The sequence below is a fragment of the Petromyzon marinus genome, unplaced genomic scaffold, assembly GCF_048934315.1.
Source record: "Petromyzon marinus isolate PM22_M1 ecotype Great Lakes invasive population unplaced genomic scaffold, UKy_Petmar_22M1.pri1.0 PM_Scaffold_5, whole genome shotgun sequence".
NCBI lineage: Eukaryota > Metazoa > Chordata > Hyperoartia > Petromyzontiformes > Petromyzontidae > Petromyzon > Petromyzon marinus.
Genome location: NW_027423501.1, coordinates 3,632,764 through 3,659,698, shown reverse-complemented (window position 1 = coordinate 3,659,698; position 26,935 = coordinate 3,632,764). Strand labels below are relative to the sequence as shown.

The window sequence follows — 26,935 nt, the reverse complement described above, 5'->3', positions numbered from 1 at the left end:
CCCGATCTCCTGCATACCGGGCGAGGAGGATAGCATCTCGTCACAGTGGCACCCCTTCAATAAATAAAGTAGACAAGTTCAGCTTGCACCATCAGTTCCGACCCTTATACTCGAGAGATGAGCGGGGGAGGAGGAGGGGGGGGGACACGCAGCGGGGATTAGACAAACAAAAGGGGGACCACTTTTGTCAACGCAGAACGTTGCGCAATATTTTCGTATTCTGCTGAAGCGCAAGGTGTGGTGGTCTCGTCGTTGCGCTGTCCGCGGGGACTCGAAGCGAACGTCGCAGCCCCGAATGACCTCTCTCCGAGCGAGAGGACGAACCCCGCGCAGCAGCGCGGTGTCGGTCAGAGGGCCGCGACGATGCCTGCTGTGTATTTGCGTGTGACGAGATGCTAACTACCTCGCCTGGTATACAGGAAGTCGTGGGTTACATCCCGACACTGATGATGCCTGTTGCATGTTTGTAGCTTTCATGTCTGTCCCTCCCCCTCCCCGTGCTTGTGTGGATTTTTCTTCCGTGACCTCCGGTTTTTTTGCTCTCCACGTTTAAAAACACGCGTTTAGTAGTAGTAGGAAAGCAACTGCAATTTGTATTTTTACCAGGTAAAAGCCCACTGAGCCAAATACATAGCTCTTTTTAAGAAGCTACCTGGACATGACAAATGATTGCTCAAGGAAGTGGCCTCTCGTCACGCCATGCGCTTTAGCAGATTACAAAAAATTGCAAAATATCCATTGCGCAAATTCTGTCTAAATCGCTGTGGCACCGGTGACCAATGAGTGCCACCGCTTTTTTCCACTCTACGCTGTGGCCTCCCACCCCCTCATCCCTCGATTACTTCAAATGCCCAGGCGCCCACGCAGGTCCGGCTCACAGCACCTATGCTGCTCCCCTCACCGTTTGTGCCCAGAACGATCGCAAACACGAACAATTTGAACATTTGAACAAAATACATTTTCATTATTTTTTGGTTGTTTGCTGTTAACCTTCGCCGGCTTATATTTTAAAATTTGGCCCCAGCATTTATTTTTGCTCAAAGTTTTTGAGTTTTACTATCCGAAATAAATTAATTTTGACCACTAACATTTGTAGTCGACTTAAACGCCGCGGCCTTGTCTCTCTCTGCGAATGATGGAGGCGCTGCTGGCTGTGTGGATGTTGGGGTTGGTGGGTCTGCACGGAACTCAGGGCTTCCCTGGTGGAGCTCCATCATCTGCCTGCACCGATATGGTTCCACAGCACGACCCCAACACACTGACCGGCACACCCTACTCCATCGTCACCAACAGCAGCACCTTCACCTCTGGCACCAAGGTTAACGGTGAGTGAATGACCCCACCACCCACCACCACCCCGACACAACTCCCTCCGCTCGTCGACTGTCCGTACGTTGAGCTTCTTTCACACCGTACGTAGCCAACCGTGCTAGTCGCAGGTGCGGATTCCTCCAGCCCGTATCAAGGACTCAGTCGACTGGACTGACCGCTCCTCATCTGCACGGCGTTCAACCACCACGGACCGCTCACTCACTCAGCTATAGAGTCGCTTGGCAAACGAGCAGACGCTACTGAGTTGTACTCTACTCAATTACGACAGGGCAGCCTCGATTTACGATTATTCGTCATTAAAGCTTTCGTGACTGCAAGGATTCATCTTCTTTGGTTCTTTCGGTTAAGTCACGTAGAATGAGAATAAAATAATAAAATAACGCAATACAATTCTCACGACGTTTCGGCCACAACACAAGTAGCCTTCTTCAGGTGAAGGAACAGAACTGTCGGGACGAAGCTCTGTCGTCCGACAGTTCTGTTCCTTCACCTGAAGAAGGCTACTTGTGTTGTGGCCGAAACGTCGTGAGAATTTTATCGTGTTATTTTATTTTATTAGTTTATTATTTTATTCTCATTCTACGTGACTTTACCGAAAGAACCAACGAAGATTAGTTCGTAAGTCAAAACGTAATAGCGTACCGTATTGGACACACGATCATTGCTATGCAATTTGTTACGGTTCAACAAAAAATGGAAGCAGTTAAACTAATGGAGAATAAATATTGTACATTTGCATGTAACACTGTGAACAAAACTACTGTACAGTAAAAATAAACGCAAAATAAAGTAACATAACATGTACAAATTCCGTTTATTTTCACTTACCTTGAGTCCTGATGCTGGTGTGCTTGTCGGAAGGGACGCAATTAGTCACCAAAATTGCACTCACACACACGGGTCGCACACACAGATGCACACACAGACACACACACAGGGCATGCACGCACACACATAAACACACACAGGATACGTACGCACACACACTCCACCGATCCCCCACTTAGCTTTAACACATTGTTGGAGAGCAGCGCCTATGAAGGCCGGCACAGCACACGAGGGGGTGAGCGGGAAGCACCACGCCCGGCCGCCTTCGTCTCCGTGGTAGAAATATTTACACACTGCACCAGGCACTCATTTGGGGCTGAGTCGACCTCGGGGAGGCCAAGGAGCGGTTCGGATTATCGCCACCGGTGTTGGCCGTGAGCGGAAATCGAACTCGGGTCACCGGATTCATAGCGCAGCGCGCTAACCAATGCGCCACCGCAACCCATACACACACCGCCCTCTCTCTCACACACACACACACTTTCACACACACACGCTCTCTCTCACACACACACTTTCACATACGCACAAACACTCCCAGCGCAAGATTGACCCATGACATCTCGCGCAGGATCGCTCCGCCGAACAAAATTGTTCCCGTGGATCAGTTTGCAAGTGCGAGTTCGCGTTTTAAGTCAACGTCAAAATAAATATATTTCATGGAAGCTAGTTCGTACGTCGGGTGTTCGTAAATGCTCTTAAGTTGAGGACTGTCTGTGTTTCGCACATTTCCTTTGGACATGGGGGATGGTTGATATGCACTGTATCGACATTTGGTGCCAGGACTGTTGAATTTCAATACCGCAGTGCTCTGTGTGTTATCCCCCCCGACGACCCATTTGGGAGATCCAAAGTTGTGACGGACGGACTTTTGCAAATGATCATGAACAAAGAAATGGCGGAGTTCTGATAGAACCTCGCGCTGAGAAAAATGTCTGCGTGGAGTCTCCAGTGGCTAAGCCGACTTGTCCCCGAGAGCCCGGTCCGTCTCCAATTCAAGAGAGCGCTGGGCTTAAAATCACGGGGAATTTAAAACGAACCGGATTGTCCACTTTTACTGTGGAGTCATCCCAGCCACAGCTCGTGTCACGAAAGGGGCGAGAAGCGCGACAGCCGAGCTAAGGTGGTGGGGGGGCTGCGAGCGTCTCACAAATTGTCGCCTCCTTGTGTCTGTCCGCAGTCACCATCGTGGGCACCTTCAAGGGCTACTTCCTGCAAGCGCGAATACCCGACACCACGACCATCGTGGGCACATGGGACACCCCACCTGCAAACAACATCTTCGTGCTGGTGACTCATCCCTTGGTTGACATCATCCTCATGAATTTCGATTTAAAGCTTTCGTGACTGCAAGGATTCATCTTCTTTGGTTCTTTCGGTAAAGTCACGTAGAATGAGAATAAAATAATAAATTGATAAAATAAAATAACACAATAATATTCTCACGACGTTTCGGCCACAACACAAGCAGCCTTCATCAGGTGAAGGGACGAGACTGTCTGGAGGACAGCGCTGGAGCGACTTTACCGAAAGAACCAAAGAAGATCATCCTCATAATCACGATCCATGGGCAGATAGCCCGGAGGTGTCCACTGCACATCTCGTCATTTGTTTCCACTTTCCTCTGTCTTGCGCAACTTGCTCAAGTAGTAGTCGTCGTCAAGCCATTGTCTGAGGTCTTTCTCTCGTTCTTGTTCCTTTCATATTTCTGAACAACACTTTTAATTTCCATCCTACATGTTGTGTGCCCACAGTGCCAGTTTCCTTCTCATCACCGCCTACGTTAGTCACTCTTTGGGTCCTGCCATCACTCCTTTGGTTCTTGATCCTCACTCTTGGCGGATGTCGTTTAATCTGCCACCACCCGACACAGCCAATTAGTGAGGTTTGTCAAGTATCAAAACATGGCAATTCGTAACGAAATGAATAGAATGTGGTGGGTGGTTAATGCGCGGGTTCGGGATGTTTCAGGCTGGACATTGGCCCATTCTAAGCACGCAAAGCCCCTTTAACTCAAGGCGAGGTAAGGGACGGGGGATAAACACGGCTGGGGCACGTGGTCATCCTGTGCACGTTTCCATCATTGCCAACCCGGCCTGGGCTGTACAACAGCCAACAAAGGGCTCCATAGGCTCATTGGGTTCATTCCAGCTTCAATAACAATGTCCATTGTCGTTTTGTTTCTGTGTCTCGCAGTGCAATTCCGTGCCAAATGCCGCGGTGACGCACTCCACCAGCACGTCCAAGACGAACCTGAACTTGTTTTGGATCCCGCCGACTACAAACCCTCCCAGCTCCGTAGTGTTTGTGTGAGTTCACCGTCACAGGGCACTCTTACGCACACAGCCCACTGGATTATTATGGATATTAGTACTAATTACACGCCACAGTGGCTACGAGATGTTAACTACCTTCGCCTGGTATACAGGAAGCTGTGGGTTCGATCCCGACCCCGACGCCTATATATTTGGAGTGTGCATGTCTCTCTCAATGTGGTCAGGTGGATTTTTCTCCGGGTCCTCCGGCTTTTCCCTCCACATTTAGAATGGCCACATATTTAGAGTATTTGGCTGCTATTAATTTCCACATCAGCCACTTCGATGAGCTATCATTTGTGGCCAGATCGCTTCTGCAAAATATCCATATAGCTCAATGGGTCTTATACCAGGTAAATAAAAATATGATTGGTGTAAGGAATGCCTAGAGAACCATATGAAGGGATACGGTGAGTCCTCGCTTAATGCGTGACGGTGTTCACACTACAACGCGTTTTCACTATAACACGGTTCTTCCGTTAGGGAACGTTTATGTTGCCGTTGTGATGTTATAACGCGGAACGTGCCCCATTATAACGCGGAACGTGCCTGTTACAACGTGGAGACCGGTAGGGAAGACAAAGGGAGAGTGGTGGAGAGGCCTTTAAGGTTCCAGAAAGGACAGAGAAGAGGACAAAAGGAGCGGGTAGATGGGGTTCGGTGTGGTGCATTGTAACGGAGCAATTCCCTGAAGCATTACGCGCTGTGTTGAGGTGACAGAGTTCACGTTGAAAGGCTTACCTTGGACTGCAACTCCTTTCCTTTAATGTTACTCCGCTTGTCTCCCTGGGAGAGTCTCGCCAAATCTCAAGACCCTTTTCTCAGGAGGGTCCTGTCAAAGTTTCGCATCTAGGGGGTAAGATCCTGCTCTACGTCATCTCCACCGAGTAATCTCCGGTTATTTGGTTTTAAATATCGGCGTTTTTTGGCCACTAAGCGGTTGCATTGTCCTTTGATGGACGTCCTCTCCCCAAGAACATTGGGGATTGGTTCCACGCGACGACTTTTGTTTATGATTCCACATCGGCGACTCCATGGAGGTGTAGCCGGTCCTCGTTACTTGGGGGACAGGTCGGCTAAATAGACAACAAAGATAAGAGAGTTCTGAGACGATGACGAGAAGACACTCTGCGTTGTGTTCTGAGAAGTGGGAGACTCCACGACAGATGAGCACCAGAGGTTATTTCAGAGCGTTCTTCCGAGGGGCGTTTGCGTGCCAGCCACCATGACCAGACACGCCCCCTATCACCCTCCACGTCACACAACACCTCAGCTCAGTCCCTCAGCAGAGTCCGCCCCATACTCTGAATAGTCGACACATAGCTGGGCATGGCCTGCTGTGCACGTGAGGCTTGGGGTCCCTACAGTGAGGGAAAAAAGTATTTGATCCCCTGCTGATTTTGTACGTTTGCCCACTGACAAAGAAATGATCAGTCTATAACTTTAATGGTAGGTTTACTTGAACAGTGTGAGACAGAATAACAACAAAAAAATCCAGAAAAATGCATGTCAAAGATGTTATAAATTGATTTGCATTTTAATGAGGGAAATAAGTATTTGACACCCTCTCAATCAGAAAGATTTCTGGCTCCCAGGTGTCTTTTATACAGGTAAAGAGCTGAAATTAGGAGCACACTCTTAAAGGAAGTGCTCCTAATCTCAGCTTGTTACCTGTATAAAAGACACCTGTCCACAGAAGCAATCAATCAATCAGATTACAAACTCTCCACCATCGCCAAGACCAAAGAGGTCTCCAAGGATGTCAGGGACAAGATTGTAGACCTACACAAGGCTGGAATGGGCTACAAGACCATTGCCAAGCAGCTTGGTGAGAAGGTGACAAAAGTTGGTGCGATTATTTGCAAATGGAAGAAACACAAAAGAACTGTCAATCTCCCTCGGCCTGGGACTCCATGCAAGATCTCACCTCGTGGAGTTGCAATGATCATGAGAACGGTGAGGAATCAGCCCAGAACTACACGGGAGGATCTTGTCAATGATCTCAAGGCAGCTGGGACCATAGTCACCAAGAAAACAATTGGTAACACACTACGCCGTGAAGGACTGAAATCGTGCAGCACCCGCAAGGTCCCCCTGCTCAAGAAAGCACATATACATGCCTGTCTGAAGTTTGCCAATTAACATCTGAATGATTCAGAAGACAACTGGGTGAAAGTGTTGTGGTCAAATGAAACCAAAATGGAGCTCTTTGGCATCAACTCAACTCGCCGTGTTTGGAGGAGGAGGAATGCTGCCTATGACCCCAAGAACACCATCCCCACCGTCATACATGGAGGTGGAAACATTATGCTTTGGGGGTGTTTTTCTGCTAAGGGGACAGGACAACTTCACCGCATCAAAGGGACGATGGACAGGGCCATGTACCGTCAAATATTGGGTGAGAACCTCCTTCCCTCAGCCAGGGCATTGAAAATGGGTCGTGGATGGGTATTCCAGCATGACAATGACCAAAAACACACGGCCAAGGCAACAAAGGAGTGGCTCAAGAAGAAGCACATTAAGGTCCTGGAGTGGCCTAGCCAGTCTCCAGACCTTTATCCCATAGAAAATCTGTGGAGGGAGCTGAAGGTTCGAGTTGCCAAACGTCAGCCTCGAAACCTTAATTACTCGGAGAAGATCTGCAAAGAGGAGTGGGACAAAATCCCTTCTGAGATGTGTGCAAACCTGGTGGCCAACTTCAAGAAACGTCTGACCTCTGTGATTGCCAACAAGGGTTTTGCCACCAAGTACTAAGTCATGTTTTGCTGATGGGTCAAATACTTATTTCCCTCATTAAAATGCAAATCAATAAATAACATTTTTAACATGCGTTTTTCTGGATTTTGTTGTTGTTATTCTGTCTCTCACCGTTCAAATAAACGTACCATTAAAATTATAGACTGATCATTTCTTTGTCAGTGGGCAAACGTAGACAATCAGCAGGGGTACAAATACTTTTTTCCCTCACTGTATCTCTGATCATCACCGTCACTTATACTAAAAAAATATCTGACTCTCTGTAGCAATCACAGCAGCACATAGCAGCAGTGCATAATTGTATGTAAGATTCATCACGTGTAAGCTCACACTGGCGACTCTGTGGAGGCGAAGCCTCAAGTTGTTGCACGCTTCACCTGTGTGTCCACCCCACAGAGCGACCGTGGTCAAGACGGAACCCGAATGGCAAATGAACGTGCAGTCGGTAAAGGTCAATGCCTCAGGTGAGTTCACAAGTGCAGTGGTGGTCCACCCACAAGTGGCTGGGATTGATTTCCCACTCGGGTGCCTTTCCGTGTGTTGGTCTGTAACTTCCCCCCTCATTCTTCTGAGTGCTCCGTTTTCTTCCAATGTGACTGGTATTGGTCAAGCATCTCAATGTGGACAGAAAATTACCTGCAACATGTCCCGCTCCTGAAACACAAACATCACCCATATAGCCTTCGACTGGTCGGGTAAGTGTTGTTAGCGAGTAGCAACAACTCTGAAGGTCGGTACCGTGGCACACAAGGGAGTGGGTGGCCAGAACCACGCCTGGTCGCTTTTGTTTCCCTAGCTGCAATGTTTCACACAACACCAGGTACTCATTTGAGGGTGAGTCGACCTAGGGGAGGCTCAGGAACAGTTCAGATAATCGTCACCGGTGTTGATGGGCATGAGCAGGAAACAAACGCGGGTCGCCAGGTTCGCAGCGCATCACGCTAACTGCCAAATACCGCTTCCCCAACTCATAAACTACCGTGACAGGCAGCGCCTCCCTTCACACGAGCCTTGTGAAGTATGGCGCAAACACCAAATTAACTCCATTATATTAACGATCGCATGGCAACCGCCTTTGGGTGGCCCTCGTGACCTTTGGAAATCACCCAGAAACCTGCTCCATGCCGGCAGCGCCCAGTCACAATGATCCACCGGCGCCATCGAAGCCCACAAACCTCCTTCCGCACGTACGTCAGCGACAAAACCTCGTGCTCACGCGTGTGCGAGGGCCCAGAGAAACCCCAACATGTGTATCCAGGGGACAACACTCTGTCTCATACAGATGGGCCAGATAGGTAATACTACAGTCCGCACCTTGCTGTGCCACCTTCTCCTGGTGAGCCAAGGATATGGGGGCACCTCCTCGACATCCATGTGGAGGGAGTTTTACAATGTTTGTGTGTGACACCTGAACCTCCGATAAGCATGGTTGGCTATGTACGGTGCGAAAGAAGTTCAACATACATACGTGGTCCACCAACTCTCGTTGACTCCACAGCGCTGGATCGCAGGCATGCATAGCCACAATACCAGGCCTTGCAAGTCGTGGATAAGGCTTAACATGCAAAAACTTTCTCTGTTTTGTGTGAGAGGAGCGATGACAATATTTACAAAAAATCTCATTCCCTTGTGTGTGCTGCAGGTTATGTAGCCACAACTAAGCCACCAGCTAAGACGTCAACCAAGCCAGGCAACTCTGCCGGGCGCGCGGCCCTCGCCATGTCTGGGCTCTCCCTGGGCGCGCTGCTCGTCGTCGTCACAGCCGCGTGCTGTCGTTGATTCCACCGGCGAAGTCACGGAGTTCCTTGAGTGCGTGCAACAGTCCGGAGTGGTGACGAAATGTTGGTGGGGTGGTGGGGGGGGGGGGCAGTGGGCCGGGTTTCCAAAGTGAAACCATTCCACCAATTCCGTCCATTTGTGGGTTCTGAGGGAAGGTGTTGTCTGGGTTACATCTTAATCATTAAATAATATTCTAAAATTAATCATTGTCATCGTCGTCATTGTCTATGGCAGTTGTTCTCAACCTTATGTTGCTGCTACTGTTACCCTACTCGTTGAATTTTGTCTCAACTGAGTACTTTGCCCGACCCAATACGGTTCTAAGATATAAATGTATGAATAATGAGCATAAATATTTTAATCATTTGTCCATTTCGTGATGTATCTTTAAGTAGCTAGGAACTGCAAAGCAAGACTTAATTTTAGATTTAAAGCTTTCGTGACTGCTAGGATCCATACTCTTTGGTTCTATTGGGTAAAGTCACGTAGGTGAAAATAAAATAACAAAAAATCACGACGTTTCGGCCACAACACAAGCGGCCTTCATCAGGTAAAGGGACGAGACTGTCTGGAGGACAGCGCTGGAGTGAGAGAAGCCACGCTTAGATCACGACCTTTATGCTGTGTGAGAAGAAAAACACAAAGCGCCTTGAAAAAGGAATTAGCATATAATTTAGCATTGAAATGGCTCATTGAAATAGCTAAGTTAAAGTGTACACATCCGCAGAGGTACCCCTTGTATCTTCTCCGAATTCTAAACAGATTCTGCTTAAGGCCAGCCTATCTTTAATCTCAGAGAGGATAAGGCTACTCCGATTTGAACTCGATACTTTAGACAGGACTCTCCTACAAGCTCATTTAATGTTAACACAAAAAATGTCACCTTCTGATTGGAATCACGTAGACAACATGACTGCTTCTTCTGCTGAGTCACTGTCAGTCAAATGTAAAGCTAACCTGATTTCTAAATTCAACCACCTATCAAAGAAAAACCCAGTTCCACATATAACAAAACTAGATGTTAACAAAATCGTCATTAATCAGAGTAGCACCCCGATTTCGGACAATCTGAAAACAGTACTGGCTAGGGGACTAAATTTTGCTGTCACCCCAAAACACATACCAATAGATGATATCATATCTCAGGTCGATGTAGCCCTCAAAGGCGTAGGACACATCCAAGCAGACGTTGCGAGAGCTGAAATAGCCACTATTCTTAAGAATGCTTAGTAACATTAGCAAAAATGAACGCTCTGAACTCGCGAATTTAAAAAAACAGAAGTGATATAGTCATCCTCTCAGCCGATAAAGGCAACGCTACTGTTATTATGGATAAAGATTCATACAACAACAAAATTCAGAATATGCTCAACGATGGAAGTTACTCAAAAATAAAAAAATAACCCTACTAATAGCCTAGCGATAAAAACCAACAAGATCATCACAAGTTCGACCTCCCTAATCGACCCAACTAAACGTCCCTCCCTAAAACCTTCTGCTGCAAGACCCCCTAGATTCTATGGTCTTCCCAAGATTCATAAAGAAGGCACCCCACTTCGACCCATCGTATCCACGATCAACTCCCCTACCTATAGACTAGCCCGTTTTCTGTCAGATACCTTGCTGCCTTTCACTGGCATGACCGCCTCAGTAGTAGTTAACTCAGCCCAATTGGTCTCTATGGTCAAAGACGTTGTAGTGTCCCCTGACGATATCCTTGTCAGCTTCGATGTGGTCTCTTTGTTCACCAAGGTCCCAGTACCTGAAACCATTGAAATAATTGAAAAGTTGGTCCAACATGGACTAGACCCCGACACACCTGCACTGGTTAGGCACTGCCTCAACAATACCTACTTTACTTGGAATGGCTCCTTCTACAAACAAAATGAGGGTACCCCCATGGGATCCCCCTTATCACCAGTGATAGCCAATATTTTCATGGAGAAATTTGAATCAGACGCCATCCAGACTTCCACCCTCAGACCTTCCCTGTGGAAGAGATATGTGGATGACACTTTCGTCATTTGGCCACATGGCCTCCCAGCTCTGAACCTTTTCCTACACCACATCAATTCCAGACATCCCGCCATCAAATTCACCATGGAAGTGGAGAAAGATGGCAAGCTACCATTCTTAGATGTTCTGTTTGAGAGGAGACCTGATGGCTCATTGGGGCATTCTGTCTACAGGAAACCCACCCACACAGATTCCTACTTGAAATCTGATTCCCACCACCACCCAGCCCAAAATAATTCTCTCATCAAAACTTTATTCCATAGGGCTCATTGCATTTCAGACCAACACCACCTGACCAGTGAATTAAAACATGTACACCTGGCCCTGAAAAGGAATGGTTACTCTGACCGTACCATCCGCCAAGCTGTTTCTCCCTCCATACAGAAACAACCACTTGATACTCCGGTCAAAACCATCACACTTCCATATATAGCAGGCGTTACTAAAAAGATTTCCAAAATTCTAAACAAACACAAGATCCAGGTCCGGTTCAATACAGTACACAAAATTCGTGATCTGATCCCATCCGTGAAGGATGTCATTCCTGATTTACAGTACCCCGGGGTTTACAAAATGAGTTGTACCTGCGGTGATTGCTATATCGGGGAGGCAAAGCGACATGTCTCTGACCGAATTCGCGAGCACAAATCAGATTTGAAACACGGCAAAACGAATTCTTCTACCGTGGCTGATCACTGTTAAAACGCTGTGGGTGATCACGATATAATTTTCTCCGATACCAAGGTTCTTTGCAAACCCACGGGCTTTTATCAGAGATTTGTTCATGAAGCAATTCAGATCTACAAACACAGACACAATTTCAACCGAGAGGATGGTTTCAAATTAAGCAACCATTGGAAAGATGTTCTAAATCGAACTAAACATTAAACTAATTTCAATGGTACAGTATATTTTTTTCAAGTAGTGGTACCCCAAACTTTCGCAGCTCTTATAAATTCCCTTTTCACACCATCAATAGGTAAACTCCCCCTCCCCCCCTTCCCCCGCGCCAAACGGCAAGTCCACCGGCACGTACACCACCTCTTTCCTAAAATCCGCCAATCAAATGCTAATTTTTATGCTAATTTCTTTGTCAGAACACCTTGTTTGCTCGCACACAGTTTAAAGGTCCGCTGTCTGAGCGTGGTTGTGTTTCGCTAAATTCTCCTGTTTGATGAGTACTAGGTGCCTCGGTGAATGTATATGCTCTGACTTTAACATAGCTATTTCTGTGACCAGTTACAAGCTAATCACTCAGCTATTTCAATGCTAAATTCTATGCTAATTCCTTTGTCAAGGGGTACTTCTGCGGATGTGTATATTTTAACTTAGCTATTTCAATGAGCCATTTCAATGCTAAATTATATGCTAATTCCTTTGTCAAGGCGCTTTGTGTTTTTCTTCTCACACAGCTTAAAGGTCGTGATCTAAGCATGGCTTCTCTCACTCCAGCGCTGTCCTCCAGACAGTCTCGTCCCTTTACCTGATGAAGGCCGCTTGTGTTGTGGCCGAAACGTCGTGATTTTTTGTTATTTTATTTTCACCTACGTGACTTTACCCAATAGAACTAAAGTGTAAAGACTTAATTTGTTCACTCTTGCTGGTTACTCTTGGCAACCATATTGTTTACCATCACTGAGTTTAGAAAGGTATTGTATAACGTTCTAGGTTACCGTATATTTACATTTTATCGTAGTTATTTTTATATTCGCAGATTCACACAACATGATTATTCACCGATGACTCTTCACGTATGATAGAATTCCAGATATTTATAAATCATCTCGCGTACTCCCCTGGGACATTGCCACGTGTACCCCCCAGGGGACCACGTACCCCCGGTTGAGAACCACCACTCCATGGGGCAGGGCTTCCCCAAATGCAGTCCCCGCAACCAACCGACCGACCGACCGACAGCCACCACGCTCAGTCCTTCACGCGTTCACGAATTTACTTCATCCCAATTCAACGGTGGCCTTGAACTCCGTGCAGACCCACCAACCCCACACCGTGCACACAGCCAGCAGCGCCTTCCTCATTTCCAGGGAGATGGGGCCAAGGGGTTTAAGTCTTTGACAAATGTCGGTGGTCAGTAGAGTTTATTTAGGAGGGTAAAACTCAAAAGCAGAAAAAATAGTGGACAAATTTGCTTAACACAAAAAAATGCAAAAAAACGAGTTTTCTGAAAAGCCCACTGAGTATTAATTTATTTTTCAAAAGCAAGCTGGGCAGATATGAAGGCTCAACAAAGTGGCTTATCATTTGGACATTTACAGCAGCAAAATAATCTAAACACTCGAAACGCATTTTCTAAATGTGGAGGGAAAAACTGGAGGACGCGGAGAATCAATTCACCCGACCACGGGGAGGACGTGCAAACTCCACATATATACAGGCGTCAGGGTCGGGATCGAACCCCTGATCTCCTACATACCGGGCGAGGAGGATAGCATCTCGTCACAGTGGCACCCCTTCAATAAATAAAGTAGACAAGTTCAGCTTGCACCATCAGTTCCGACCCTTATACTCGAGAGATGAGCGGGGGAAGAGGAGGGGGGGGGGGACACGCAGCGGGGAGCAGACAAACAAAAGGGGGACCACTTTTGTCAACGCAGAACGTTGCGCAATATTTTCGTATTCTGCTGAAGCGCAAGGTGTGGTGGTCTCGTCGTTGCGCTGTCCGCGGGGACTCGAAGCGAACGTCGCAGCCCCGAATGACCTCTCTCCGAGCGAGAGGACGAACCCCGCGCAGCAGCGCGGTGTCGGTCAGAGGGCCGCGACGATGCCTGCTGTGTATTTGCGTGTGACGAGATGCTAACTACCTCGCCTGGTATACAGGAAGTCGTGGGTTACATCCCGACACTGATGATGCCTGTTGCATGTTTGTAGTTTGCATGTCTGTCCCTCCCCCTCCCCGTGCTTGTGTGGATTTTTCTTCCGTGACCTCCGGTTTTTTTGCTCTCCACGTTTAAAAACACGCGTTTAGTAGTAGTAGGAAAGCAACTGCAATTTGTATTTTTACCAGGTAAAAGCCCACTGAGCCAAATACATAGCTCTTTTTAAGAAGCTACCTGGACATGACGAATGATTGCTCAAGGAAGTGGCCTCTCGTCACGCCATGCGCTTTAGCAGATTACAAAAAATTGCAAAATATCCATTGCGCAAATTCTGTCTAAATCGCTGTGGCACCGGTGAACAATGAGTGCCACCGCTTTTTTCCACTCTACGCTGTGGCCCCCCACCCCCTCATCCCTCGATTACTTCAAATGCCCAGGCGCCCACGCAGGTCCGGCTCACAGCACCTATGCTGCTCCCCTCACCGTTTGCGCCCAGAACGATCGCAAACACGAACAATTTGAACATTTGAACAAAATACATTTTCATTATTTTTTGGTTGTTTGCTGTTAACCTTCGCCGGCTTATATTTTAAAATTTGGCCCCAGCATTTATTTTTGCTCAAAGTTTTTGAGTTTTACTATCCGAAATAAATTAATTTTGACCACTAACATTTGTAGTCGACTTAAACGCCGCGGCCTTGTCTCTCTCTGCGAATGATGGAGGCGCTGCTGGCTGTGTGGATGGTGGGGTTGGTGGGTCTGCACGGAACTCAGGGCTTCCCTGGTGGAGCTCCATCATCTGCCTGCACCGATATGGTTCCACAGCACGACCCCAACACACTGACCGGCACACCCTACTCCATCGTCACCAACAGCAGCACCTTCACCTCTGGCACCAAGGTTAACGGTGAGTGAATGACCCCACCACCCACCACCACCCCGACACAACTCCCTCCGCTCGTCGACTGTCCGTACGTTGAGCTTCTTTCACACCGTACGTAGCCAACCGTGCTAGTCGCAGGTGCGGATTCCTCCAGCCCGTATCGAGGACTCAGTCGACCGGACTGACCGCTCCTCATCTGCACGGCGTTCAACCACCACGGACCGCTCACTCACTCAGCTATAGAGTCGCTTGGCAAACGAGCAGACGCTACTGAGTTGTACTCTACTCAATTACGACAGGGCAGCCTCGATTTACGATTATTCGTCATTAAAGCTTTCGTGACTGCAAGGATTCATCTTCTTTGGTTCTTTCGGTTAAGTCACGTAGAATGAGAATAAAATAATAAAATAACGCAATACAATTCTCACGACGTTTCGGCCACAACACAAGTAGCCTTCTTCAGGTGAAGGAACAGAACTGTCGGGACGAAGCTCTGTCGTCCGACAGTTCTGTTCCTTCACCTGAAGAAGGCTACTTGTGTTGTGGCCGAAACGTCGTGAGAATTTTATCGTGTTATTTTATTTTATTAGTTTATTATTTTATTCTCATTCTACGTGACTTTACCGAAAGAACCAACGAAGATTAGTTCGTAAGTCAAAACGTAATAGCGTACCGTATTGGACACACGATCATTGCTATGCAATTTGTTACGGTTCAACAAAAAATGGAAGCAGTTAAACTAATGGAGAATAAATATTGTACATTTGCATGTAACACTGTGAACAAAACTACTGTACAGTAAAAATAAACGCAAAATAAAGTAACATAACATGTACAAATTCCGTTTATTTTCACTTACCTTGAGTCCTGATGCTGGTGTGCTTGTCGGAAGGGACGCAATTAGTCACCAAAATTGCACTCACACAGACACACGGGGCGCACACACAGATGCACACACAGACACACACACAGGGCATGCACGCACACACATAAACACACACAGGATACGTACGCACACACACTCCACCGATCCCCCACTTAGCTTTAACACATTGTTGGAGAGCAGCGCCTATGAAGGCCGGCACGGCACACGAGGGGGTGAGCGGGAAGCACCACGCCCGGCCGCCTTCGTCTCCGTGGTAGAAATATTTACACACTGCACCAGGCACTCATTTGGGGCTGAGTCGACCTCGGGGAGGCCAAGGAGCGGTTCGGATTATCGCCACCGGTGTTGGCCGTGAGCGGAAATCGAACTCGGGTCACCGGATTCATAGCGCAGCGCGCTAACCAATGCGCCACCGCAACCCATACACACACCGCCCTCTCTCTCACACACACACACACTTTCACACACACACGCTCTCTCTCACACACACACTTTCACATACGCACAAACACTCCCAGCGCAAGATTGACCCATGACATCTCGCGCAGGATCGCTCCGCCGAACAAAATTGTTCCCGTGGATCAGTTTGCAAGTGCGAGTTCGCGTTTTAAGTCAACGTCAAAATAAATATATTTCATGGAAGCTAGTTCGTACGTCGGGTGTTCGTAAATGCTCTTAAGTTGAGGACTGTCTGTGTTTCGCACATTTCCTTTGGACATGGGGGATGGTTGATATGCACTGTATCGACATTTGGTGCCAGGACTGTTGAATTTCAATACCGCAGTGCTCTGTGTGTTATCCCCCCCGACGACCCATTTGGGAGATCCAAAGTTGTGACGGACGGACTTTTGCAAATGATCATGAACAAAGAAATGGCGGAGTTCTGATAGAACCTCGCGCTGAGAAAAATGTCTGCGTGGAGTCTCCAGTGGCTAAGCCGACTTGTCCCCGAGAGCCCGGTCCGTCTCCAATTCAAGAGAGCGCTGGGCTTAAAATCACGGGGAATTTAAAACGAACCGGATTGTCCACTTTTACTGTGGAGTCATCCCAGCCACAGCTCGTGTCACGAAAGGGGCGAGAAGCGCGACAGCCGAGCTAAGGTGGTGGGGGGGCTGCGAGCGTCTCACAAATTGTCGCCTCCTTGTGTCTGTCCGCAGTCACCATCGTGGGCACCTTCAAGGGCTACTTCCTGCAAGCGCGAATACCCGACACCACGACCATCGTGGGCACATGGGACACCCCACCTGCAGACAACATCTTCGTGCTGGTGACTCATCCCTTGGTTGACATCATCCTCATGAATTTCGATTTAAAGCTTTCGTGACTGCAAGGATTCATCTTCTTTGGTTCGTTCGGTAAAGTCACGTAGAATGAGAATAAAATAATAAATTGATAAAATAAAATAACACAATAATATTCTCACGACGTTTCGGCCACAACACAAGCGGCCTTCATCAGGTGAAGGTACGAGACTGTCTGGAGGACAGCGCTGGAGCGACTTTACCGAAAGAACCAAAGAAGATCATCCTCATAATCACGATCCATGGGCAGATAGCCCGGAGGTGTCCACTGCACATCTCGTCATGTTTCCACTTTCCACTGTCTTGCGCAACTTGCTCAAGTAGTAGCCACATCTTGCTAGCACCAATCTCTTATGTCGTCGTCAAGCCATTGTCTGAGGTCTTTCTCTCGTTCTTGTTCCTTTCATATTTCTGAACAACACTTTTAATTTCCATCCTACATGTTGTGTGCCCACAGTGCCAGTTTCCTTCTCATCACCGCCTACGTTAGTCACTCTTTGGGTCCTGCCATCACTCCTTTTGGTTCTTGATCCTCACTCTTGGCGGATGTCGTTTAATCTGCCACCACCCGACACAGCCAATTAGTGAGGTTTGTCAAGTATCAAAACATGGCAATTCGTAACGAAATGAATAGAATGTGGTGGGTGGTTAATGCGCGGGTTCGGGATGTTTCAGGCTGGACATTGGCCCATTCTAAGCACGCATAGCCCCTTTAACTCAAGGCGAGGCGAGGGACGGGGGATAAACACGGTTGGGGCACGTGGTCATCCTGTGCACGTTTCCATCATTGCCAACCTGGTCTGGGCTGTACAACAGCCAACAAAGGGCTCCATAGGCTCATTGGGTTCATTCCAGCTTCAATAACAATGTCCATTCTCGTTTTGTTTCTGTGTCTCGCAGTGCAATTCCGTGCCAAAGGCCGCGGTGACGCACTCCACCAGCACCTCCAAGACGAACCTGAGCTTGTTTTGGATCCCGCCGACTACAAACCCTCCCAGCTCCGTAGTGTTTGTGTGAGTTCACCGTCACAGGGCACTCTTACGCACACAGCCCACTGGATTATTATGTATATTAGTACTAATTACACGCCAAAGTGGCTACCAGATGTTAACTACCTTCGCCTGGTATACAGGAAGCTGTGGGTTCGATCCCGACCCCGACGCCTATATATTTGGAGTGTGCATGTCTCTCTCAATGTGGTCAGGTGAATTTTTCTCCGGGTCCTCCAGTTTTTCCCTCCACATTTAGAATGGCCACATATTTAGAGTATTTGGCTGCTATTAATTTCCACATCAGCCACTTCGATGAGCTATCAATTGTGGCCAGATCGCTTCTGCAAAATATCCATATAGCTCAATGGGTCTTATACCGGGTAAATAAAAATATGATTGGTGTAAGGAATGCCTAGAGAACCCTATGAAGGGATACGGTGAGTCCTCGCTTAATTCGTGACGGTGTTCACACTACAACGCGTTTTCGCCATAACACGGTTCTTCCGTTAGGGAACGTTTATGTTGCCGTTATGTGATGTTATAACGCGGAACGTGCCCAATTATAATGCGGAACGTGCCTGTTACAACGCGGAGACCGGTAGGGAAGACAAAGGGAGATTGGTGGAGAGGCCTTTAAGGTTCCAGAAAGGACAGAGAAGAGGACAAGAGGAGCGGGTAGAAGGGGTTCGGTGTGGTGCATTGTAACGGAGCAATTCCCTGAAGCGTTATGCGCTGTGTTGAGGTGACAGAGTTCACGTTCAAAGGCTTACCTTGGACTGCAACTCCTTTCCTTTAATATTACTCCGCTTGTCTACCTGGGAGAGTCTCGCCAAATCTCAAGACCCTTTTCTCAGGAGGGTCCTGTCAAAGTTTCGCATCTAGGGGGTAAGATCCTGCTCTACGTCATCTCCACCGAGTAATCTCCGGTTATTTGGTTTTAAATATCGGCGTTTTTTGGCCACTAAGCGGTTGCATTGTCCTTCGATGGACGTCCTCTCCCCAAGAATATCGGGGATTGGTTCCACGCGACGACTTTTGTTTATGATTCCACATCGGCGACTCCATGGAGGTGTAGCTGGTCCTCGTTACTAGGGGGACAGGTCGGCTAAATAGAAAACAAAGATAAGAGAGATCTGAGACGATGACGAGAAGACACTCTGCGTTGTGTTCTGAGAAGTGGGAGACTCCACAACAGATGAGCACCAGAGGTTATTTCAAAGCGTTCTTCCGAGGGGCGTTTGCGTGCCAGCCACCATGACCAGACACGCCCCCTATCACCCTCCACGTCACACAACACCTCAGCTCAGTCCCTCAGCAGAGTCCGCCCCATACTCTGAATAGTCGACACATAGCTGGGCATGGCCTGCTGTGCACGTGAGGCTTGGGGTCCCTACAGTGAGGGAAAAAAGTATTTGATCCCCTGCTGATTTTGTACGTTTGCCCACTGACAAAGAAATGATCAGTCTATAATTTTAATGGTAGGTTTATTTGAACAGTGTGAGACAGAATAACAACAAAAAAATCCAGAAAATGCATGTCAAAGATGTTATAAATTGATTTGCATTTTAATGAGGGAAATAAGTATTTGACACCCTCTCAATCAGAAAGATTTCTGGCTCCCAGGTGTCTTTTATACAGGTAACGAGCTGAAATTAGGAGCACACTCTTAAAGGAAGTGCTCCTAATCTCAGCTTGTTACCTGTATAAAAGACACCTGTCCACAGAAGCAATCAATCAATGAGATTCCCAACTCTCCACCATGGCCAAGACCAAAGAGCTCTCCAAGGATGTCAGGGACAAGATTGTAGACCTACACAAGGCTGGAATGGGCTACAAGACCATTGCCAAGCAGCTTGGTGAGAAGGTGACAACAGTTGGTGCGATTATTTGCAAATGGAAGAAACACAAAAGAACTGTCAATCTCCCTCGGCCTGGGACTCCATGCAAGATCTCACCTCGTGGAGTTGCAATGATCATGAGAACGGTGAGGAATCAGCCCAGAACTACACGGGAGGATCTTGTCAATGATCTCAAGGCAGCTGGGACCATAGTCACCAAGAAAACAATTGGTAACACGCTACACCGTGAAGGACTGAAATCCTGCAGCACCCGCAAGGTCCCCCTGCTCAAGAAAGCACATATACATGCCCGTCTGAAGTTTGCCAATGAACATCTGAATGATTCAGAAGACAACTGGGTGAAAGTGTTGTGGTCAAATGAAACCAAAATGGAGCTCTTTGGCATCAACTCAACTCGCCGTGTTTGGAGGAGGAGGAATGGTGCCTATAACCCCAAGAACACCATCCCCACCGTCATACATGGAGGTGGAAACATTATGCTTTGGGGGTGTTTTCTGCTAAGGGGACAGGACAACTTCACCGCATCAAAGGGACGATGGACGGGGCCATGTACCGTCAAATCTTGGGTGAGAACCTCCTTTCCTCAGCCAGGGCATTGAAAATGGGTCGTGGATGGGTATTTCAGCATGACAATGACCCAAAACACACGGACAAGGCAACAAAGGAGTGGGTGAAGAAGAAGCACATTAAGGTCCTGGAGTGGCCTAGCCAGTCTCCAGACCTTTATCCCATAGAAAATCTGTGGCGGGAGCTGAAGGTTCGAGTTGCCAAACGTCAGCCTCGAAACCTTAATTACTCGGAGAAGATCTGCAAAGAGTGGGACAAAATCCCTTCTGAGATGTGTGCAAACCTGGTGGCCAACTTCAAGAAACGTCTGACCTCTGTGATTGCCAACAAGGGTTTTGCCACCAAGTACTAAGTCATGTTTTGCAGACGGGTCAAATACTTATTTCCCTCATTAAAATGCAAATCAATTTATAAAATTTTTGACATGCGTTTTTCTGGATTTTGTTGTTGTTATTCTGTCTCTCACTGTTCAAATAAACGTACCATTAAAAATATAGACTGATCATTTCTTTGTCAGTGGGCAAACGTAGACAATCAGCAGGGGTACAAATACTTTTTTTCCCTCACTGTATCTCTGATCATCACCGTCACTCATACTAAAAAAAAATCTGACTCTCTGTAGCAATCACAGCAACACATAGCAGCAGTGCACAATTGTACGTAAGATTCATCACGTGTAAGCTCACACTGGCGACTCTGTGGAGGCGAGGCCTCAAGTTGTTGCACGCTTCACCTGTGTGTCCACCCCACAGAGCGACCGTGGTCAAGACGAAACACGAATGGCAAATGAACGTGCAGTCGGTAAAGGTCAATGCCTCAGGTGAGTTCACGAGTGCAGTGGTGGTCCACCCACAAGTGGCTGGGATTGATTTCCCACTCAGGTGCCTTTCCGTGTGTTGGTCTGTAACTTCCCCCCTCATCTGCATGGGTTTCCTCTGAGTGCTCCGTTTTCTTCCAATGTGACTGGTATTGGTCAAGCATCTCAATGTGGACAGAAAATTACCTGCAACATGTCCCGCTCCTGAAACAGAAACATCCCCCATATAGCCTTCGACTGGTGGGGCAAGTGTTGTTAGCGAGTAGCAACAACTCTGAAGGCCGGTACCGTGGCACACAAGGGAGTGGGTGGCCAGAACCACGCCCGGTCGCTTTTGTTTCCCTAGCCGCAATGTTTTCACACAACTCCAGGTACTCATTTGAGGCTGAGTGGACCTAGGGGAGGCTCAGGAACAGTTCACAAAATCGTCACCGGTGTTGATGGGCATGAGCAGGAAACAAACGCGGGTCGCCAGGTTCGCAGCGCATCACGCTAACTGCCAAATACCGCTTCCCCAACTCATAATCTACCGTGACAGGCAGCGCCTCCCTTCACACGAGCCTTGTGAAGTATGGCGCAAACACCGAATTAACTCCATTATATTAACGATCGCATGGCAATCGCCTTTGGGTGGCCTTCGTGACCTTTGGAAATCACCCAGAGACCTGCTCCATGCCGGCAGCGCCCAGTCACAATGATCCACCGGCGCCATCGAAGCCCACAAACCTCCTTCCGCACGTACGTCAGCGACAAAACCTCGTGCTCACGCGTGTGCGAGGGCCCAGAGAAACCCCAACATGTGTATCCAGGGGACAACACTCTGTCTCATACAGATGGGCCAGATAGGTAATACTACAGTCCGCACCTTGCTGTGCCACCTTCTCCTGGTGAGCCAAGGATATGGGGGCACCTCCTCGACATCCATGTGGAGGGAGTTTTACAATGTTTGTGTGTGACACCTGAACCTCCGATAAGCATGGTTGGCTATGTACGGTGCGAAAGAAGTTCAACAAACATACGTGGTCCACCAACTCTCGTTGACTCCACAGCGCTGGATCGCAGGCATGCATAGCCACAATACCAGGCCTTGCAAGTTGTGGATAAGGCTTAACATGCAAAAACTTTCTCTGTTTTGTGTGAGAGGAGCGATGACAATATTTACAAAAAATCTCATTCCCTTGTGTGTGCTGCAGGTTATGTAGCCACAACCAAGCCACCAGCTAATTCCACAACCAAGCCACCAGCTAAGACGTCAACCAAGCCAGGCAACTCTGCCGGGCGCGCGGCCCTCGCCATGTCTGGGCTCTCCCTGGGCGCGCTGCTCGTGGTCGTCACAGCCGCGTGCTGTCGTTGATTCCACCGGCGAAGTCACGGAGTTCCTTGAGTGCGTGCAACAGTCCGGAGTGGTGACGAAATGTTGGTGGGGTGGTGGGGGGGGGGGCAGTGGGCCGGGTTTCCAAAGTGAAACCATTCCGCCAATTCCGTCCATTTGTGGGTTCTGAGGGAAGGTGTTGTCTGGGTTACATCTTAATCATTAAATAATATTCTAAAATTAATCATTGTCATCGTCGTCATTGTCTATGGCAGTTGTTCTCAACCTTATGTTGCTGCTACTGTTACCCTACTCGTTGAATTTTGTCTCAACTGAGCACTTTGCCCGACCCAATACGGTTCTAAGATATAAATGTATGAATAATGAGCATAAATATTTTAATCATTTGTCCATTTCGTGATGTATCTTTAAGTAGCTAGGAACTGCAAAGCAAGACTTAATTTTAGATTTAAAGCTTTCGTGACTGATAGGATCCATACTCTTTGGTTCTATTGGGTAAAGTCACGTAGGTGAAAATAAAATAACAAAAAATCACGACGTTTCGGCCACAACACAAGCGGCCTTCATCAGGTAAAGGGACGAGACTGTCTGGAGGACAGCGCTGGAGTGAGAGAAGCCATGCTTAGATCACGACCTTTAAGCTGTGTGAGAAGAAAAACACAAAGCGCCTTGACAAAGGAATTAGCATATAATTTAGCATTGAAATGGCTCATTGAAATAGCTAAGTTAAAGTGTACACATCCACAGAGGTACCCCTTATATCTTCTCCGAATTCTAAACAGATTCTGCTTAAGGCCAGCCTATCTTTAATCTCAGAGAGGATAAGGCTACTCCGATTTGAACTCGATACTTTAGACAGGACTCTCCTACAAGCTCATTTAATGTTAACACAAAAAATGTCACCTTCTGATTGGAATCACGTAGACAACATGACTGCTTCTTCTGCTGAGTCACTGTCAGTCAAATGTAAAGCTCACCTGATTTCTAAATTCAACCACCTATCAAAGAAGAACCCAGTTCCACATATAACAAAACTAGATGTTAACAAAATCGTCATTAATCAGAGTAGCACCCCGATTTCGGACAATCTGAAAACAGTACTGGCTAGGGGACTAAATTTTGCTGTCACCCCAAAACACATACCAATAGATGATATCATATCTCAGGTCGATGTAGCCCTCAAAGGCGTAGGACACATCCAAGCAGACGTTGCGAGAGCTGAAATAGCCAGTATTCTTAAGAATGCTTAGTAACATTAGCAAAAATGAACGCTCTGAACTCGCGAATTTAAAAAAACAGAAGTGATATAGTCATCCTCTCAGCCGATAAAGGCAACGCTACTGTTATTATGGATAAAGATTCATACAACAACAAAATTCAGAATATGCTCAACGATGGAAGTTACTCAAAGATAAAAAATAACCCTACTAATAGCCTAGCGATAAAAACCAACAAGATCATCACAAGTTCGACCTCCCTAATCGACCCAACTAAACGTCCCTCCCGAAAACCTTCTGCTGCAAGACCCCCTAGATTCTATGGTTTTCCCAAGATTCATAAAGAAGGCACCCCACTTCGACCCATCGTATCCACGATCAACTCCCCTACCTATAGACTAGCCCGTTTTCTGTCAGATACCTTGCTGCCTTTCACTGGAAAGACCGCCTCAGCAGTACTTAACTCAGCCCAATTGGTCTCTATGGTCAAAGACGTTGTAGTGTCCCCTGACGATATCCTTGTCAGCTTCGATGTGGTCTCTTTGTTCACCAAGGTCCCAGTGCCTGAAACCATTGAAATAATTGAAAAGTTGGTCCAACATGGACTAGACCCCGACACACCTGCATTGGTTAGGCACTGCCTCAACAATACCTACTTTACTTGGAATGGCTCCTTCTACAAACAAAATGAGGGTACCCCCATGGGATCCCCCTTATCACCAGTGATAGCCAATATTTTCATGGAGAAATTTGAATCAGACGCCATCCAGACTTCCACCCTCAGACCTTCCCTGTGGAAGAGATATGTGGATGACACTTTCGTCATTTGGCCACATGGCCTCCCAGCTCTGAACCTTTTCCTACACCACATCAATTCCAGACATCCCGCCATCAAATTCACCATGGAAGTGGAGAAAGATGGCAAGCTACCATTCTTAGATGTTCTGTTTGAGAGGAGACCTGATGGCTCATTGGGGCATTCTGTCTACAGGAAACCCACCCACACAGATTCCTACTTGAAATCTGATTCCCACCACCACCCAGCCCAAAATAATTATCTCATCAAAACTTTATTCCATAGGGCTCATTGCATTTCGGACCAACACCACCTGACCAGTGAATTAAAACATGTACACCTGGCCCTGAAAAGGAATGGTTACTCTGACCGTACCATCCGCCAAGCTGTTTCTCCCTCCATACAGAAACAACCACTTGATACTCCGGTCAAAACCATCACACTTCCATATAGAGCAGGCGTTACTAAAAAGATTTCCAAAATTCTAAACAAACACAAGATCCAGGTCCGGTTCAATACAGTACACAAAATTCGTGATCTGATCCCATCCGTGAAGGATGTCATTCCTGATTTACAGTACCCCGGGGTTTACAAAATGAGTTGTACCTGCGGTGATTGCTATATCGGGGAGGCAAAGCGACATGTCTCTGACCGAATTCGCGAGCACAAATCAGATTTGAAACACGGCAAAACGAATTCTTCTACCGTGGCTGATCACTGTTAAAACGCTGTGGGTGATCACGATATAATTTTCTCCGATACCAAGGTTCTTTGCAAACCCACGGGCTTTTATCAGAGATTTGTTCATGAAGCAATTCAGATCTACAAACACAGACACAATTTCAACCGAGAGGATGGTTTCAAATTAAGCAACCATTGGAAAGATGTTCTAAATCGAACTAAACATTAAACTAATTTCAATGGTACAGTATATTTTTTTCAAGTAGTGGTACCCCAAACTTTCGCAGCTCTTATAAATTCCCTTTTCACACCATCAATAGGTAAACTCCCCCTCCCCCCCTTCCCCCGCACCAAACGGCAAGTCCACCGGCACGTACAACACCTCTTTCCTAAAATCCGCCAATCAAATGCTAATTTTTATGCTAATTTCTTTGTCAGAACACCTTGTTTGCTCGCACACAGTTTAAAGGTCCGCTGTCTGAGCGTGGTTGTGTTTCGCTAAATTCTCCTGTTTGATGAGTACTACGTGCCTCGGTGAATGTATATGCTCTGACTTTAACTTAGCTATTTCAATGAGCCATTTCAATGCTAAATTATATGCTAATTCCTTTGTCAAGGCGCTTTGTGTTTTCTTCTCACACAGCTTAATGGTCGTGATCTAAGCATGGCTTCTCTCACTCCAGCGCTGTCCTCCAGACAGTCTCGTCCCTTTACCTGATGAAGGCCGCTTGTGTTGTGGCCGGAACGTCGTGATTTTTTGTTATTTTATTTTCACCTACGTGACTTTACCCAATAGAACTAAAGTGTAAAGACTTAATTTGTTCACTCTTGCTGGTTACTCTTGGCAACCATATTGTTTACCATCACTGAGTTTAGAAAGGTATTTTATAACGTTCTAGGTTACCGTATATTTACATTTTATCGTAGTTATTTTTATATTCGCAGATTCACACAACATGATTATTCACCGATGACTCTTCATGTTTGATAGAATTCCAGATATTTATAAATCATCTCGCGTACCCCCCTGGGACATTGCCACGTGTACCCCCCCAGGGGTCCACGTACCCCCCGGTTGAGAACCACCACTCCATGGGGCAGGGCTTCCCCAAATGCAGTCCCCGCAACCAACCGACCGACCGACAGCCACCACGCTCTGTCCTTCACGCGTTCACAAATTTACTTCATCCCCATTCAACGGTGGCCTTGACCCCACACCGTGCACACAGCCAGCAGCGCCTTCCTCATTCCCAGGGAGATGGGGCCAAGGGGTTTAAGTCTTTGACAAACGTCGGTGGTCAGTAGAGTTTATTTAGGAGGGTAAAACTCAAAAGCAGAAAAAAAGTGGACAAATTTGCTTAACACAAAAAAATCCAAAAAAACGAGTTTTCTGAAAAGCCCACTGAGTATTAATTTATTTTTCAAAAGCAAGCTTGGCAGATATGAAGGCTCAACAAAGTGGCTTATCATTTGGACATTTACAGCAGCAAAATAATGTAAACACTCGAAACGCATTTTCTAAATGTGGAGGGAAAAACTGGAGGACGCGGAGAATCAATTCACCCGACCACGGGGAGGACGTGCAAACTCCACACATATATACAGGCGTCAGGGTCGGGATCGAACCCCTCATCTCCTACATACCGGGCGAGGAGGATAGCATCTCGTCACAGTGGCACCCCTTCAATAAATAAAGTAGACAAGTTCAGCTTGCACCATCAGTTCCGACCCTTATACTC

General features: G+C 47.2%; 2 protein-coding genes across 2 annotated transcripts; both read left to right on the top strand.

Annotated features, from left to right (window-relative positions):
* The first annotated feature begins 889 nt into the window (after positions 1–889).
* On the top strand, positions 890–9,087 carry LOC116956825 (putative defense protein 1). Its single transcript, XM_032978675.2, has 5 exons — positions 890–1,325; positions 3,341–3,450; positions 4,357–4,469; positions 7,629–7,696; positions 8,875–9,087. Exons 1-5 carry the CDS (start codon positions 1,133–1,135, stop codon positions 9,009–9,011), a joined length of 621 nt encoding a protein of 206 aa, XP_032834566.1. The 5' UTR covers positions 890–1,132; the 3' UTR covers positions 9,012–9,087.
* A 5,134-nt stretch (positions 9,088–14,221) lies between these two features.
* LOC116956827 (putative defense protein 1) lies at positions 14,222–22,725 on the top strand. Its single transcript, XM_032978679.2, has 5 exons — positions 14,222–14,771; positions 16,791–16,900; positions 17,835–17,947; positions 21,105–21,172; positions 22,363–22,725. Exons 1-5 carry the CDS (start codon positions 14,579–14,581, stop codon positions 22,521–22,523), a joined length of 645 nt encoding a protein of 214 aa, XP_032834570.1. The 5' UTR covers positions 14,222–14,578; the 3' UTR covers positions 22,524–22,725.
* Positions 22,726–26,935: the final 4,210 nt, after the last annotated feature.

Excerpts from the sequence above, each read along its gene's own strand:
- LOC116956825 (XM_032978675.2), top strand. The coding sequence starts at position 1,133 with ATGATGGAGGCGCTGCTGGCTGTGTGGATGTTGGGGTTGGTGGGTCTG. Across the intron at positions 1,326-3,340 it reads CTCTGGCACCAAGGTTAACG|TCACCATCGTGGGCACCTTC; the intron begins GTGAGTGAATGA and ends GTCTGTCCGCAG. Across the intron at positions 3,451-4,356 it reads CAAACAACATCTTCGTGCTG|TGCAATTCCGTGCCAAATGC; the intron begins GTGACTCATCCC and ends TGTGTCTCGCAG.
- LOC116956827 (XM_032978679.2), top strand. The coding sequence starts at position 14,579 with ATGATGGAGGCGCTGCTGGCTGTGTGGATGGTGGGGTTGGTGGGTCTG. Across the intron at positions 17,948-21,104 it reads CCCAGCTCCGTAGTGTTTGT|AGCGACCGTGGTCAAGACGA; the intron begins GTGAGTTCACCG and ends TCCACCCCACAG. Across the intron at positions 21,173-22,362 it reads GGTAAAGGTCAATGCCTCAG|GTTATGTAGCCACAACCAAG; the intron begins GTGAGTTCACGA and ends TGTGTGCTGCAG.